General features: G+C 42.1%; 1 protein-coding gene across 9 annotated transcripts in view; it reads right to left on the reverse strand.

Annotated features, from left to right (window-relative positions):
- The window catches only part of PALM2AKAP2 (PALM2 and AKAP2 fusion), a 451,099-nt gene that overhangs the window by 184,063 nt on the left and 249,119 nt on the right, over window positions 1–17,917 (reverse strand). For 5 of the 9 annotated variants that reach the window (XM_044265161.1, XM_044265160.1, XM_044265164.1 and 2 more), the window contains one exon: window positions 7,737–8,432. The exons of 3 other annotated variants lie outside the window; for them this stretch is intronic. In XM_044265161.1, the coding sequence (XP_044121096.1) occupies window positions 7,737–8,432 (696 nt within the window). Of the gene's footprint in view, window positions 1–282; window positions 8,433–17,917 lie in introns of those variants that run through there. One more of the 9 variants, XM_044265170.1, reaches the window with a different exon arrangement.

Raw genomic sequence — 17,917 nt, forward strand, 5'->3', positions numbered from 1 at the left:
GGAACCCCATGTATCAGAATCACCTGGAGACATGATTAGCAAGGCAGGTGAGCAGGCCCCACCCAGGAACCTGAATGGGAGTTCCAGAGGTAGGACCGAGCTTCCCCCTTCTTGGCAGGTCCCCCCACGTGATTCTGAGGCACGCTCCAGTTTGAAAGGCACTGGATTAGGGTTTGGCGTTAGCGAGTGGTCGAAGGCGCCCCCCGAGGCAGTCTGGCCTGAAATGCACCCATGGCAGGTGGGGGGTGGGAAAGAATCGGGGCACAGACACTGAGAGGTAGATGCAGTGAAAAGGCAGTTTATTGTCTATTAATACTGTACAGAGGAACAGAGAGAAGCTACAAGTACAGCCCTGGGCTGTCGCTGGCAGTGTTATTTCTGAAGTCGGTTTTTGTTTTGTTTTTCATCCGAAGGAAAGAGAACAGTCAAAGTACACTTCAGGTTACAAAGTACAGCAGCTAGCCCAGCAAGTCTAATTCAGAGTCAGCATGACAGGCTCCCACCCCACCCCCCAACCAACCACAGAAATGGAAATATTTACAGAGATGTCACTCACCCCGAGTGAACTGCTAAAGCTGAAAATTCCATCAACAACCTACATTCACTGAAAAGCTGCATCAGACACAACATTTTCTGGAACCCCTGCGTGATTTTTTAACTTTACTATGTCAGGAGCTTGAGAGGAGGAGAGAATGTTCCAGAACCCCGTGAAGGACAGGACTCTTTCTGCTTGCCAGAATAGGATATCACGGAATTGGTGTTAAAGCTGCACCAGAACAGCTCGGATCAGACATCGCCTGGTGGTTTCTCTGTCTATAAAGACTGACTGCAAAATCAAGGACCTGGACGCCTCCCCGTCCACCTCATCTCAACACTGTGAGGCTCCCGTGTGATAAGAGATGAGAGCCAAACCGCTCTCCCTTAGCACCTTCAGGCAGTTGCATAGCTCCTGCATTTTGAGAGCTGTCTCCGGGACACTGGCGTTCATAGCTGGGCTTGAATTGGGCCTGTTGGAGGGATTCTAGTGATGATAGAATTGAAATGATTTGCATGGGAACCGGAGGGGTTCTTTTTCTTCAGTTGGAGAGAATGCTTCTGACCTTGCCTTGTTGGAAAAGGCTCTTGGTCTTTTAAGGTCATAGAAAAAGGGCCCGTCTGGGGTAAGCATGCTCTCTGGGAAGAGAGTCTGATAGGGGTGTTAAGCAGACTCCGAGGCTTAAGCTGCTCTGTCCCTCAGAGGAACAGGTGTGGGTGAAGATCTTTAGGAAACTGAGTTTGATTGCAATGGGAACTTGGGAGCTTGGCAGAAAATTGGTGTGTGGGGGGGGAGGATCCAGGAACTCTAAAAATTCAGAATCTCATTAGTGGGTAGATAAAGACAGTTCTTTCCTGTGTCTTCTTAACTCTGAAAATGTGGTGCAGCACCTTTGGTATTTACAAGGCCAATTATACCTCCTAAGTTTTATATTGTTGATTTATGGCCAGAGGCTTCTGACGCACCATTTTATCCATATCATAGTGAGTGGTCCCTTAATCTCCAACGCAGTGATCAGTCCTTAAATATGTGAAATATTTGGACTTTGATCATTGCTAGAGTTGCCTTACACTTAAAATGGCTATCCCCTTTCAAAACATCATTATTTATCATTAAAGATGTAGCCCAGAGAGCTATCAAGCTATCAAGACATGATTTATTTAATGACAGGCATAGAAAGCTTGATCTTACAATATAGGTCTGTTTAGAAACACTGGATTTCATGCAGTGGAGGCACAAGGACAGGCCACAGGACCTTTGATCATGCCTCTCAAGGTCTGGGCTTGTGCTGAACTCACTAGAAAGTTACCTTAACGGAATGGAGAAATAACTCAATCAAAATTTTTTTCAAACTCAAGCTTCATAATGCATATAAGATTTCATTATAAAAATATCATTCCTTAAAAAAATACATAAATGTAAAATATTCCATTTCTAATGGCCACTCCTTACTCCCAGCCCTATGGAACTCATCTTATGAATGGGCACACCTCTCAGTTATGGCTCAATCACACCATTTGAGTCCATCTCTCTTGCTTTCACAAGCTATGCTACTTGTGCTTAAAAATATGCTCCCAGACCCAGAGAGGGGGTCCACAAGTAAGTCCCTATCCCCTCACTGTAAGAAGGACTGCGGAAGATCTTATGCCGTCTATGGCCTGCCCAGGAGTGTCAGAGCGTGACATTCAGACCCAGATGAGAACACAGGAACATGCTTGGTTGCTAGATGGACATAGACAATGTCCAAGCAATGTCCACTGTATTCCCTCTGGGTCTGACCAGCAAGGTTCTGCCTCAAGGCTCCTGTGATGGAATTCACAGCTCTGAAGAGGGCTGGGTAGGGGCGGGGAAGAGAATGTTGTGTTATACAGCTTTGGAATACAACCTGCATTTTTTTTTTTTTAAAGGACAGAAAAGAAGAACATAAACAGCAATGCTAAGGCAAACTTTAAAATGGCACATCAGAACTCTGTTTTTGTCATTCATTTTGTTCACATCACAAGGCAGATACATTCTGTAAACATACATACCATACAGTACATTAACCATAGGAAAATAAAAGGAAAGCCACCCTGTAATTCTTTTCTTTCTGTATTTTTGTTCTTTCACTCCAGAAGGACTGCCTGAAGTCTAGGGACTTTTTTTTTTTTAATTTTTTATGGTTCATGAAATAGACTTTTCTTTTGATAAAAATGCAGTGACTTGCAAAAAAGAGGCCCCCCTCCCCCCCGTTGACCAGGAAGAGACATTATGGGGAGAAGATGACCATTTACACCTCAACCTATAGAAACTTAGAAAATAGTCACAAAATATAAAAAAGTCATTAATTTTCAGGAAACATTTTGGTTTCCTGCTTAGTAAAAGAGAGCCTTGAAAAACTGGTTTGTTTTTTTGTTTTGTTTTTTTTACAAAAGTTAAGGCGGTCCAGATCTTTGATGCAGAAAACCTGCGATCCCCAAAATTACATCTTCTATTTTCAAGTTGAAAGCAAGGTTTTGTGATATGGTTCTGACCTTAGGTTAGACACTGAGTGGAGAGGGGAAGCAGAGGCCTATTTAAGTCATATAAAAATGAAGGGGGATGGGCGAGGCTGGTCTAGGGATCCCCAGGGAAATTGCCCTTTTGAAACCTTTCAGGATGTAAGCTTTATTCTATGTTTTTCTACATTCAAATAATAAGTATTTTGGTTTTTGTTAAAATGAGAATTTTATCCTAGAGTTCACTGAAACTATGAAAATACAGACACATAATTGCATTGTGCTCCTATGATCACGAAAGCCTGGCTTTTCTTTGTCCCTAGAAAATGCAGGCCAGTATTCCTGAAAAGACCAGAAGAAGGCTATACAATGACGGCTGGCAGCTAGAGTCAAAGAGCTCATCTTGCTGGTTTCTTGGAGCTGGTTTGTGATATATACCACCGTCACTCCATTTACCTGCTGGGTTGTACCATCCAGCAGGACAAAGGATATTTGCTGGTTCTATCCTCATCAGTGGAGTTCTATATACCTTGATACTAAGTAAACTGAGGAGCTTCTAAAAGATTGCATATTTATGAGGTTTCAAACCTTCTTTGTGGTTCCGATGACTGAAGGTGCATGTTGCAAAAATACAACTTAAAACTGCTTGCCTTGGAGGGGTGTTTACTGTAAACAAAGTAACCCTTTGGGAGATGAGACTATCCCCACAAGGAAGGGGCCCTTTGGTGAGCTGAACTCCACAATGAGTCCATTGACAAAGGGAGATCTGAGCTTCTAGATCTTCAGCAAGAACGACAACAAAAAGTCCTCTGTGGATATTTTGTGTTCGCCTGTGTTTTAAATCGACAGGGTGCTTTGTAAAAAGGAAGAGCTGGTTTAGTGGTTCGAGTTTTGCCTCTGTCACCATATTCCCTCTCTCCTCTTTCGCAACCCTGGTTCAATGGCAGGAAATAAGTGTTCATTTCAAGGGTGTTCAGTGGTCCCTTGAAATGAAATTCTGCAGGAGGCGAAGAGACATGAGCCGTTTTCGCACTTGGCCTGAATGTTTTGCTCCAGAGAGGTTCCTATATCTTGATGTTTTCCCCCCTTTTATAAAAAACTTGACCCTAACCGAAATAAAGCATTCTACTTGTATGAAGGAACAAACACATTTATGATCAGGAAGTAAAATGAAGTTGATGGGAATTTAAAGCTGATACATATATAATTGCAATTCAGAAAGGAGTCAAATCTAAGTTTCCTGAAAGTCTTTGAATATTTTTCGTTGCTCAGGAGGCTGAAGGAACCCATGCCTTTGGTTTGGCCAGAAGGGAATTCCCTCTCTCCTCATCCTCTCTGGTTCCAGTATTAGTGATGTCACTGGACACTGTCAAATCACTTTTAGAGGCAACTCACTTTGCTTATAAAAGTAATTAATAGAATTAAGGGCAAAAGAGGCACAAGGTAAAAAAAAAAAAAAAAAATCCCCTTAGTCTGTCCTATTGCACATCAAAGAAAACAAAGGCAAGGATATACAAGTCATTGAGATTTGTAAGGATATGTACGTTAAACTTTACCATTTTAACCATTAAAAGAGCTTTAATTCAATGCCACTGAAAATCTCTTTCTAAGAAATTTCGAAATTTCTAAATTTCTAAGAAATTTCCCTCTTTCTCTTTCCGTTTAAGGGGGAACTGATTATTTAGTTTTAGAAGACAATCCAACGAACCATTGGCTCAAAAAGACCATGGTCTTGCAGCTTCATTACTGGTTCTTTAATTTGTCAGATTATGGAAGCCAGTACCCTGTATTTTTGGAGGGTGTGATACCACACATAATAAAGTTTTTACAGAGAGAATGATATTAGGGAAGGCAGAACGTTCTCAATCACAACACTGAGGATATGTTCATTATGTAGTTACTTGATGCTATAGGTGAGATTATAGGTCTCATCCCATAAAAGTACTGGCTGAGCCTAAATCCTCTATTTTGATAAGAAAAGGATGAAAAATAAGCACATATATGCCATATTCAAACAAACCACTTCCTATGGTCACATATCATTTTAATAAAGGTAACATGTCTTACTTTAAAGGATCTAATAATAAGATTTAATAGTAAAATTATAAAGAGACTTCTAATTCATATAATTTGTTAATTCCTATCATAATAACTGATGAATGAAAGTGCAGATTATCATTGGTCTTTCAGATCTCTTGTGTAGGGCTGCTGTGAAAGGGACAGATCATTTTCTTCATTAACTAGCTCACTACGGCGGGATGGGTAGAACATTTCTGGGAATTCTCTGTCCTCGAACCAGACTGATTCTGGTTATCAAACAGCAAGCTCAAGGGTTCTACATTCTACCATTCCACTCACTAACTGTGCTTTTAAAAACTCCTATTGAATAATATTAACCCCTAAGTGAGTAAAAAAAAGGTAAGTTATGGTAAACTTTTAGATTGTTTCTTTATTAAATAAATTATTAAAATAATAGATTGTCCAAACACTGAAACTTTTTTCATTTTCTACGTGAATAAGTTTATCTGGCATGTTGTTCTCTTCAACATTTAAAGGAAGCCTAAGTGACCATTGACTGAGGAGTGTGAAGCCGAGTGGGGAGATTTCTAGGCAGCAAAACCAGATGTTATTCCGAGATAAGACAGCAGCTTAATTCAACTGTAGCTGCTTTGGTGAACCTGAGATCATTTAGAGGGAACCCCCTCCACTATTCAAAAGGAAGCCATTGATGGAATCATTTTAGGAGCAGAATTTAGCTCCTTTATTTGTCCCTTCTTGACTTTTTCTGCTTACCCGTTGGTGATAAAATGACTTACTTTGTGCTCACTGAAATATAATTATTTGAGAGAAATGAACTTTTCGCAATAAAAATGTCATTTTTCCCCTTTCCATTTGGAATATAAGTTCAAGCCAAGAAACTTAAAATAGTAACAGTTAGATTTAGCACTGAGAAAACTATGTTTAGGACAAATTTAGTTGATTCCATAGAGAAATTCTCTCAAGACTATCTTTTTTTTTTTTTTTTCCTGTCTGCTTTCCACAGAGGTTCGACTTGAGGGAGCATGACTTATTGTATGTTTTTTAAAACTATGTCCCATGGAACATGGATATATTTTGTAAACGATTTGCAACAGTGCTATGAACATCTGGGCAAATAACTTCAGGTTAAGAGATCTCTGTTATTAAAACCAGTTAAAATGTTACATCTTTATTTTATTACTGTATTATTTTTTTACTCTATTGCTTCCCTTTGGTTTTACTACACACCTGGATGTTTGCTTTGGGAGAATGCTAAGAATTTATTTAAATTGTTCATTGTGTTCTAGATTAAAAAAAAAAAACAACCAAAAAACTATTCTCTGATGTTCTGAAATCTCCAGAAGTTTAAGAAACATGCCTTAAGAAGCTCCGCTATGTGCCACTCAGCCGGTACTTGTGGAATGAGTTTAAGGACTTAACGTGGAGAAGACACGTCTTTCTTACACATTTTTTACACTTTCAAGCTGATTTTGAAGGGTGAATCAACCTGCATGGTGACATTATGGGAAACATTCTCTTTCTCATGGGACAGAAAGAAAAGAGTCCAGAAGTAAGGCTCTGTAATCAAGTGGGAAGGGGAGATGAACAGGTAAATTCAGTTCCAGCACCGTCCATCCACAATGAAATGGAAGCTTGGCAGCAACCACAGTTGGTCAAAAAGACTGTTCTAGAAATATGGTCACTGCAGAGATACTCCTCAAAATGATCCCTTCGTTGAAAACAGATTAACACGATCAGAAAATATCCATGAAAAAGAAAACAATATAAAAATTTACATTTTTTTTCTGAGAGAATAGAAGCAAGGCTCATGGATATGCCTAAGTTTAGAGATTACTACGAATGCTCAAAACAATGTTTGTTTCATGTCCTTAGAAAATTAAAAATGGTGCTTCGTATATAAAGGGTCCATCAGGTAAGCCACAGAAAGAGACGGCTGCTGATGGGCGGGTTATGGAATCAGTCCCTACATTTCAGCTGCGACAAGCTCTGGGTTCCTTTTCTTTTACATCAACGTCATTTCAGTTTTAACAGATGGAAGGTCATAGATGCACAATACTGTAATCTGGAAGCTTATGTAAGGCAGCAAAAAGCATCACCCTAGATTGAACAGACTAAGTATAAGGTCCACTTTTGGCCACGCTGGCAACCAGCTAGAGCCCACAGCATTTTGCCACACACGATATAAAAGCAAAGATCCACAGCAAGGGAGGCAAGTGGGAAGTCAGCGACGTGGTGATGTGTGACTACATTATAGGAACACGCTACAACAGGAAACCCCCGGGGCCACGGGTTCGATTCCAGTCAAGTGAGTTAAGGCTACTATAGAACTGGCTGATGTGGAGAGTCCATTCCAATTGAGCAGTAAGAAATTGATTCACTCTTGAAGACACAAGGAAAGGTTTAGAGGAAAAGTAAGTTCTTGGAAAGAATGAAGCACACACATGCACGTTGTCTCTCAGGTGAGGAAACTGGAGAAAAATGAAAGGGGGACAAAAATAAGAGAGACCCAAGCAATCCAACTGCAAGGCAAGGCAGGTGTTTGCTTCCAGCTGACAGTATTGCCGTTAGCGGTACAGTGAGGTCTACGGAAGTGGTGGAGAGCCCAGAGGCTGCCCGGAAGAAAAGGGAAGAAAGAAGTGGTCACATGACAACACAGCATTGACAGCGCTTTTTCTTTTGGGTACCTGGGGCTGGCTCTGTGGCCAGGCTCTCTTCTTTCCCTTCAGGGGATGAGGGCTCTGTGGTGTCCGAGATCGGCCTCCCGGACACAAGCTCGGCTGCGTTCCCATCGATGGTGGACACGTCCGTCACGGTCTTCTCCCTCAATGACTTCTCATCGTCTTCGTCAATGAGGACCAACTCCGCCTTGATGGTTTCGTCATAGCCTAGCACCTTCTTCGTCTCCTCTTCGTCTTCAATATTCTGGTAGCCCATGAAAATCATGGTGACTGGCTGATCCAAGTTGGCCTCGGGCCCTTCTGTGCTGGGGGCTGGGGGCTGCTGCCCTGGGGTCCCAGAAGAATGATCCTTCCTAGACTTATGTACCATTTCTAACTTGGCTTCCTTGCAGAGCATGGGCTCCTTCGGGTGGCCGAGGCTCCCGTCTGCGATCACAGTTCTTTCTGACACGTGCCCTCCTCTGAAGCTTGATTGTCCCGCCTTCTGAATAAGTGCTTCTACATCCTTTGAGCTTAACGTGTGCACTCCATTTTCTACCACAGTGCCTCCCGAGTGCACCTCATACACTACTTTGGTACCATCATCATAGACTTTGACTCCTCTCTGATGGACCCCCTCTGGGCCAATGGTGGATGCAGAGAGAATCTTGGTCTCTCCTGTTTGTTTGTCTTTCTCCACATTAATTTCCATGGCGTACACAGCTTGAATGAAAACAAGAGAAAGGAAGTGCATGTTACAACAAAAAAAGCCAGTGAATGGTTAATTGCCAAACAGACACAAAAAAAAGGGCTTTGTGCCCTTTCTAGTCTAACTGCCAAGCATCTTGAGTGTTAGAGTGAGTGCACAGTGTGGACAGAGAGTTATAAATGTGTGTGAACACAGCAGCTTACTGCACCGGGAAGCCAGATGTACAGAGTTGCCACATCTCACTGGCACTTACACTTCTAAGGAAGATCTGCTAATGTAAGACCACAAGCGACCGTGTACATCCCGTGTAATGAATTCCTGGGAAGCTGGCACACATGCAAGTTTATTTTGATTGACAGCTTACCCGAGGCTTATAGACAATTTTAAAGGTCCTGGCTAAGAAGCATTGTAATTCCAAAATCTTAAATCTTTTTTTTTTTTTTAAACTTTTTCACCAAGCGGTCTACTGTTGTTTTTTGTTTTTGTTTTTGTTTTCTGCATCTCCTTTTACTGTGAATGGAGAATATGCAAAAGATTTTGCTGGTGAGGCATGGCTATCCTCCACTGTGCTTTGAACTAGGCTGTCTACAGGAACTGAAGCTACAAACCAGTCAGGTCATATGCACTGAGACTACTTCAATCACTGAGCTGCGTTTCTGAAACAAGGACTAGAAAAAGAACAAGACGGAGGTAGCAGCATCCCTTGGTAACTGGAATCGGAGGACGATAATCACAGAAGGCCTATTTCTTCGGCCATGCGCACAGTGCCAAATCCTCGTGATTCTGCCCCACACCATCTTTCTCCTCAGTCACCTTCTCTCTCTTCCACGGCCACTACTCAATCTGAGACACTATTTCTGCTTCCCTAGGTTATGGTAAGGGCTTCCTCCCAGCCCCCCCCTTCCACTCTAGCCCTCTCCAACTTATCTCAAATCTTGCCACCAATCTGGGCTTCCTAAAGACCTGCTCTCTCCTGTTCTGGAGTCTTGTGTGACACTCCAACCTCTCCAATATGTTACTTCTGAGGCTCCCTGCGAGGCACGCATTCTGGATGCTAGGATACCAAGTGAGCATTGGTCCCAGGAAGCCAACCGGCCCCGGGCACGCTTTCCTTAGATGACCCATGGGTTACCTCAAACTCCGCAACTTCAACACTGAACTCACCTTCTCTAAAGACTCCCCCCTAGTCTTCTTGGTTTTCAATAATACCAGTACCACATAGTCTCTTGAGCGAGAAGCCTCAGAATCACACCTGATTTGTCCTTTTCTTCCTAATTTCATCCACAGCCAAACTGTTGTGATCCACTAATTCTTCTGACCTCTCCCCTTGCATCTCCTCACGACTCTTCTACTGCCCCTGCTTCAGGCCAGGCCCCCCTCTGCTCTCCGCACAACAGCTTTGCCCACTTCCACCTGCCCCTTCTCAGAGCAGGGGGCAGAGGTAGCCCAAAACTTGTTTTGAAAATACTATAAAAAGGAAATGGGAGGGAGGAAGGAAAGAAGGAAAAAAAGAAGGAGGGAAATTTAAGAAAGAGAAAAGGAAAAAAGAAAAAAAAAACAAAGAATAGATGACAGAGACCCTATGTGGTCCACAATGTCTAAAATATTTACAATCATGCCACTTATAAAAAAAAGTCTGCTGGCTCCACTAACCTGTGCTCCATCCAGCCCACAACACCTTCTTCACAAATGCTCTGTGGGTTCCTGCATCTATATAGGACAAACGCCAAACTCCTTAGCTTGGCATATAATTCCCTTGGGAATTTGTCTGCAACTTCTTTTCTAGCCTTGTCTCTCAGCCCCTCTCATCCCACAGGATGCTCCAACCATAGCAAAGTTTGCTTTATTCCCAGAACTCAGCATCCTTCCCTGCCTGGCCTGCCTTTCCCATGGGGGCATCTCGGGTTATGATTGCCTTTGAGTCCCTACCTCTTTCTGAATAACTACACGTTCCCCAAGGGTGTTAAGAAGATCCAAATGATCATTTCAACTGCCCCCCCTTTTTAGTGTAATCAAATAACACCACCCCACACCTAAACTTTTCCTGCTTTTAAGATTCCCTTCTCATGAACTGGCCTTCCTTTCAGAGTTTCTGTCCATCCAACTAGGACCTTTCCATCGATGCGATGGCCAGCCAGCCAGCTGTCTCCCCACTTTCAGAAGGTTTCTTTGGTCCTTCCATCTCCAAGTGTTCTCTCTCTTCTTAAGCTCTCTGAACCCTTCCAAACCTCTCTGACGTCACTTAACACTTTCCACTCAGGGGTATAATCATTTGTGGAAATGTTTTATTAGCTCCCTGGATTTTTAGGACCCCTAAAGGCGAGTTTTCTGCCTGACATCTTTCTACCATTCCCCTACCCCACCAGCATCTACCTCAGAGCCTTTTGTCTACACGGTACCTGATCTACAAATACCGGTGAAATAAATACTACTAATTGAAAAGTCTACTATCTAGTCACAAAGACTTTGTATAACATGACACCAATGAAAAGGTACACACAGTAATTAATGTTTGAACTGGTTAGAGAAACAACCATGATACTATTTCATCTGTTGGGTAATAAGATACAGTCCGTTCACAGTTAACACTTAACTAAACAGATTGTGAAGCCAGATCCAATGCTTGATTTTCCTTATGTCCGTTTTGAAAGTTTCACTTATTCAGTACAAAGATCTTGAGTTTCCTTCAGTGACACAGTGAGAGGCCAACCGATATTTGTCACGGAAGTACATGGGCTCACACAAGGATGGTGACGTCAAGAGAAATATTTGTCTCGGTTATTTCCTGATTTCCCACCAAGTGTGTCACCAGAGAAACAGACTAGGCATTTAAAATTGTGTGTGGACTCCAAGGTTTGTTCTTTAAATATGACACTTACATTAAAAAGCACAGTTTGGGGGTTAAAATATTATGTCCTATCACTATTAAAACACTCATGGGACATATTTATAAATAAGGATGATGCTAATGATTGCCAGTTATAGGTACAATATCTAATTATTCCCCAAGCATCTAGTAATATGTGAACAAAATGACACACTGATCTGTTATCAATACAGAATATGGAACAAAACATGTCTATTTTTAGATCCATACGTGATCGGGTACAAATTATTAGCATGGGAATCTTTGGAGATGTCCTTCTTCTTCTGCCCACCAATGAGATGCTGTCATTGTTGGTCCACTTTTCCTCTCTCCACCATCCTAACCCCCAACCTTCATTTTGTCTTTGCCTGTTTCCAGAATCAGAGACGAGACAGAAAGGAGGGTGAGGAGGGGTTCTATGCTAGAACACCTGAGTAGATGCACACAAAAAAAGAGATGAGAAGCAAGGAGTTCAGTAGGAGAGGGTGTAAAAGCTACATGAGATATGGAAAAAGAGGGTACATTTTTGTGGTGGTGGTGGAGATATGGGGAATAAAGAAAAGGACAAGTGAGAAATGCTTCTGGGTGGAGATATGAATTAGAGTCCTTATAATTCCCTTCAGGAAAAACAGGTAAGGAACAGAATTCCTTTTTTAATGTTGTGTTTTTTTGTTTGCTCGTTTTTGTTTCTGTGTGTGTGATTTTAAACCATATTTTGTTAAATGTGACATGGCTCTGGGACTGAACCACATGGGTCATGGTTTCATTAGGGTGACATATTAGTATTCGTATTTACATGTTGTACACTGTTCTTTCAATATTTCTAGAATATGGGAGTAGAACATCGTTAAGACATTTTGCCAATAAGATAAGCCTGAATACATTATGCCATAAAATACCACATCCATCCGTACTTCCCTCCCAGGTAAAACAAGGCTTCAAAGGAAACAGATTTTTAGCAGATTTCATCAGGATCTGGCCTCCCATGATTTGTCTGCACCCACTTTCCTCTCTAGGAAGGGGTACCTAGGTGAACACTTTGAGAAGCTCTTGCTTAACATGAAAGCAGCATTTAGACTCCATGGATACACATACAAGAATGTTACCAGACATTCAGAAAGCCATACAGGAAGTGTGAACATTTATCTTAAATATGCTGTTTATAAATAAGCATTTTTATTTTGCTCCAGCTCTCAGCCGATAATATTTCAAATGTGAAGCAGGGTGAATGTGAACCAGTACAGAAACAAGACTTACATTTTGAATTTAACATTTTATTTTTGATGCATGCACACCGTTTACCAAAGGCCTCTCACTTAGGTCATGCTCTCATGTCTAACCACGAATATACTCCCTTCTCTTCCATTCTCTTCCCTTAAGCTTTCCCTCGCCACATGGGATACACTACTATTTGTGCAGAGATGAGGGGTCCGTGCTCAGCTTACTGAAAACAAGTCAGGAAGGGCTGCTTCTGAGGAAAGGGGGTTTTCTGGGGGAGCCCCTGGAAGAGATTTTGAGAGCCACATGGACATACAGGAAAGTATGAGAGTTTCCTCCATTGAGAAAGTATGAAATTGCAAACTATGAAATACTTACACACATTGGAAAGTATGAAATACTCATACTTTCCAGGAAAGTATGAGTATTTCCTCCATTGAGAAAGATTCTGGAGCCAGAGAAGAGAGAATGGAGATGGAAGTCTCAAAGACAGGATAACTGAAATCTGAAAGTAGGTTTTTACAAAATGATATATTTAATTACTGATCTCCCAACACGACATACATGACAATAAGGATGGAATGGAAAAAGCATTTTTGCTATGCTTTCAAAGAACCTAGATGGGGGAGTAGATGTTCATGACTGTCAAGGAAGAATAAAAACCATAGTGGTGAGTTTCTGCAACGGACACGAATGAATGATGCAATTGGAGCTTTGACGCCAGGCCTCTGGGTTTGGTTTACTAGGTCCTTGCTCCACCCTACCCTCTGGTAAATAAGGAGAACCTTAAAGAAACAGAGGTAGTCTAATTCAGATTGTTAATTCTAGGCTCTTGGTTCTGAAAACAGCCAGGTGTGGTTCAGAGGGGAGGCCCCTGTGATAGGTACTTGCCTAAAAACCAGGGTGGGGGCAGGAGGTGAACCTACTGGCACACTGCACAGCCCAGAGACATGGGTCTGAGCCACAGAGAATGCTTGATTTCAATGCAAGCTTATGCCAACAGTTCTAGGTACTCTCGTGTTCCCTGTTCCTTCAGCTTTGGTAAGGAGAAGGTAGCTATACAGGCACTATGGAGCCTAGGGAAGAGGAAACAAGAGCATATGACCCAAGGGAGGGGTGGGGCGACCAACCACATGATTCCATTTCAGAATCAAGCCAAGAGCAGACCAAACAAGACACTGTGTTCCATGAGGACAGAAAATTCAATCATGTTAGGTCCCTCGACTCCAGCTCCTAGCAGCTCACTTGCTCTGACTCACTGGGATCAGTGGGAGGAGGTATAAGGCTGAAGGTCCACATGTAAAATAAAATATGACACATCCCACTGTCATTAGACCCCTGCAATATACTGAACACCCAGTAGCTGACATCACACCTGGAATGTGGAGGAGAAACAATGCACACACTTGGCTTATTCAGTGAACATACATACATGCGGTCATTTCTCTTTGGGCACATCACTATGCATATACATATATGCTCATACCTTCTCTGGGGGATGGAAGTACAAACTTGGCTGCTGTGATAGAAAAAAAAAAAAACAATGCAAGCGAGGAAATTAATTCAGAGTGGATTTTTTCTCTCATCCCAGCAGTTAGACAATCTCTACCTTCAAAAACAAGTCATCACAAGTTTCTTGGAACGATTGCTTTCCCAGGACACCTTAGTACTGACAGAAATAAGTCTGGAAAGGTGTGACATCATGGCTGAGAAGAGCACAAGCCAATTTCCCTTATCTGATTTTGCTTCCACTTTCTTGCTCAAGAAGGACAGTTTTCAGTCTGAGAGTGCCAAAGAATATTGCTAAGAGGGAATTGAAGCCCAGATGAGTGGAGAAGCTCAAAAAATAATGAAGCACTGAGAGACATAAATGATCTCAGTGCTTTGGACCCAGGAATCAGTTCCCTTATTGATAAATTTGTCTCAAGAATCTTAGACGCCAGGAAAGGTGCTAGAAGCCGACACCTGGAGTTCTTTTGATTTAAACAAAGAAGAAGGAAGGAATTACATAAATTATGTAGAAGTAGCTTGCCATCGTGGTTGGCTAAATTCTAAAGTTCATTTTCAAAGAGTGGAGACCACCAAGACCCAGGAAGGGTTCATCAGGCGGAAGGTATAGAGATGAATTTCATTTTCTTTCTGTTCAAGTTCTTTAGGCAATTTAAGCAAAGCCAGAGATTAAGATCATCTGGATCATCACAAAGTCCCTTACATTCCTGTGGACGAGACAGAAACATGTGCCTGGGTTGTCAAGACAGTTGCCAGAACTTGTTACTTATTAAATGAGCATGTCCCACAGGTGCCTATTTAGGGTTCTCAAGGGCCAGGAGACCCCAACAGTGTGTCTCAGGCCTCTGACTTTGGTTCTAACTGTGCCATGTTTTCATCAATGAAATGAAGAAAAATAATGGAAGCTTGTTTTCAGATCTCAGGTGATACTAAATTGAGAAGAAAAGCAAGGCTTTGAGGTGCTACAATCAATAGCTATAAAAATCCCAGCAATAGAGAAGAAAGGTTTTCTATTTTCAAAACTGTGAAAACCTTTATTCAGATGGAAATCTGAGGCAGAAATACAATATATAAACCCAAGGACAGAGGAGCTGCTGTGTCTGAAATGGGACAGAACACCTGAGCCCTGACTACCAAATCCCTTTATACCATTCTCCTCCCCACCTTTCACAGATGCTCCTAAGTGACCCCATGGGGCCCTGACACTTACAAGGGACAATCTAACAAGAAGAAATTCAACAGTCACATCAAATCTACAAAGGTCAGAAAGGTATGTAGCTCATTCTTACTTTTGCCTTTTGAAATTAAGAAATAAGGAATTTTGTAGTTTCTCTGAGCAGGGAAAGCAGTATGTGCACAATTAGAGAAAACCACTACATGTTTCAGTGGAAATGATTCTGGAACAATGACTATACTGGATCAAGGGAATGAGGCTGAGCAGAGGTTGAACCTGAAGCTGAGAGACCACAGCACCAGCAGAGTGAGTCCCATGGTCTGCGGATTCTCGCCCTGCTCTCGGGGCGGGGGTGGAGATCAGCCCACCCTGGAGTGCATGCGGGCAGGTCCGTGCACTGTACATCTGAGGGACAAGAGGCAAAGTGGGGAGGGTTCAGTTGGGAGGTGCAAGGATAGCAGAGGGTGTCTCCAAGCCATTTCATTAATTTTGGGACAGCCAAAGAGACTGGGTGCTGTGGGTGCTAAGGGGATGCAGACTGGGGATCTGGGAAAGGCCAGAAATGATAGTCATTTTCAAATAGTTAAAGGTAAATCAACTCAAGGTTTGTTCCAAGTGGCTCCAGGGAGCAGGATAAGGACTGATGGGTGGAAGATGGAGGCAGACATCAGAGGAAGGATTTCCCAATGGTCAGTACAATTAGACAGAGTGGGGCTCCTGGAGGGACACAAACTCCAATCACAGAGATATATGACTGTGGTCTGGGGATCCATTTGCAGGGCTGCTAAAGCCTGGCCTCATGTTTGATTGCAGTAGATGCTTCCTAGTTCTAAAAGCAATGATGCTAAATAAATTTCCATTTATATAGAAGCCTAAACCTTCCAAACTCCAAACGACCAGAAGATTTGTCATAATGCTGAGTAATGACAAGTGACATTTATTAAAATGGGCCCAAGGAATGCCTGGGGGGCTCAGTTGGTTGAGCGTCTGACTCCTGACTTCATCTTGGGGCATGATCTCAGAGTCCTGGCCTGAAGCCCTTCATCAGGCACCATGCTCAGCATGGAGTCTGCTTGTCCCTCTCCCTCTGCTCCTCTCCCCACTCCCTCTTTCAAATAAACAAATACAATCTTTAAAAAATTGAAAACTTAAAAAATGGCCCTGAGATTGTGCAAATTTCCAAAAGAATGTTCATAAAGCAAGATGGGTCATGTCTAGGGGAAAGGATTCTGGGGGCGAGTGCCATTATTTGGTATGTCAGCCATGCTCTGTTGGCCATAACTGATAATGAATCTGGACATTCCATTCTGAAAAGAGTCTAGACAAAGGAGTCAGCCACACCAAATGCGATTCCTTCCACAATTCTGCATGTGTGTATTTCCACAGTTAGATACATCTATGCAAATGAGTTCTTTGGTAATAAACAGAAGTACACATACACTTATTTTTGAAGATCCTGATCACATAATTCTTTCCTGAAAATGCATTTGCCATTGGATCACTACTTTTCTGGAGCACCTTCAACTTGAAGGAGGCTAGGCTGCGAGGGCACACGTATTCCCACACAGCCAGAGCTCCAATCACGTTAACACTTTACTTACTCTTACATGTCACACTTGTTGACTATCAATGCTGCCCAAACCCTTTCTAGACCCCTTAAAAGTGAGTTGTCACATTGTCCCTATCCTCTCCCAGAGCTGATAGGTCTGTTGGTTGGATCATATCTCACATCCTGTAAGGTCCAGGAGCATGTTGTAGAGAGGGCCTGGGAAGCTGTTTATCCACACTTACTGGGAATGATCAGCACCCAAGTCTCTAATACTGGTGGAAGGTAAGGTGTGTGACTATTGAACAGCCATCACTCTAGTTGACTTCAGAAATGCTCTTGGAGCACGTGAGAATTTACGGCTTAAGCCTCTGACAATGATTTCTTGGCTACACACCTGCAGGCTCTGAGAACTGCTTTCTCGGTCCAGGGACACACAAACCTGGCCAGGGTCCGACCAGACAACACCAGTTCTAGAATTCTGTGATTCAGTTGTAAAAGTGACATGCTAAGGTGTTTACAGAGATACCCAGGAGCTACTGAATCAGTGCACACGTCAACCATGTCACCACTTATTTGCCATTTTAGGGTACGTTTTCATTAAAAGAAGGAGGGACTATTTGCTTCACAAAACATTCTGTTTGGCCTATATAAATGATTTCTTCTGGCTTAAAAGCCCATGATTATTTTGTTCCATGAAAAGTGTCATTATGTGATTTATGTTATACATAAACTTACCTAGATTATGTAAAACATAAATTGGATTTGAATTCACCTACATTGTTCTTAACTGTACCACCTAGGTCATTCATTTTTTTCATTTGAGCCCCTGGCCCCCAGTGCATTTCTGTGTGGATTGTAAAATGACTGGTTTAGAGACTGATTCTTCACATCCATCCAGTTCTGATTTCTGAGGCACATTTGTATCGAACAGAGCAAAACACAGCTCTCTATAGACTTTATACTTGTAAAGGTATGGTTTTTTTAAAAAATCCACCATTGTGAAAAACATTAGCAAGAAACATATTCTTTAAATTGTTAGTCCCCTTCCCCAAATACACCACAGTAGCTCAGAAATAATTCCAGAAATGGGAATACTTGGAATATATATTTATAATATACAAGCAGCTTGATTCCCAAAAGATTTGGCAACATACTCATACACTTTGAAAGTAATTTTCCCCCA

Source organism: Neovison vison, chromosome 9 (assembly GCF_020171115.1).
Source record: "Neovison vison isolate M4711 chromosome 9, ASM_NN_V1, whole genome shotgun sequence".
Lineage (NCBI taxonomy): Eukaryota > Metazoa > Chordata > Mammalia > Carnivora > Mustelidae > Neogale > Neogale vison.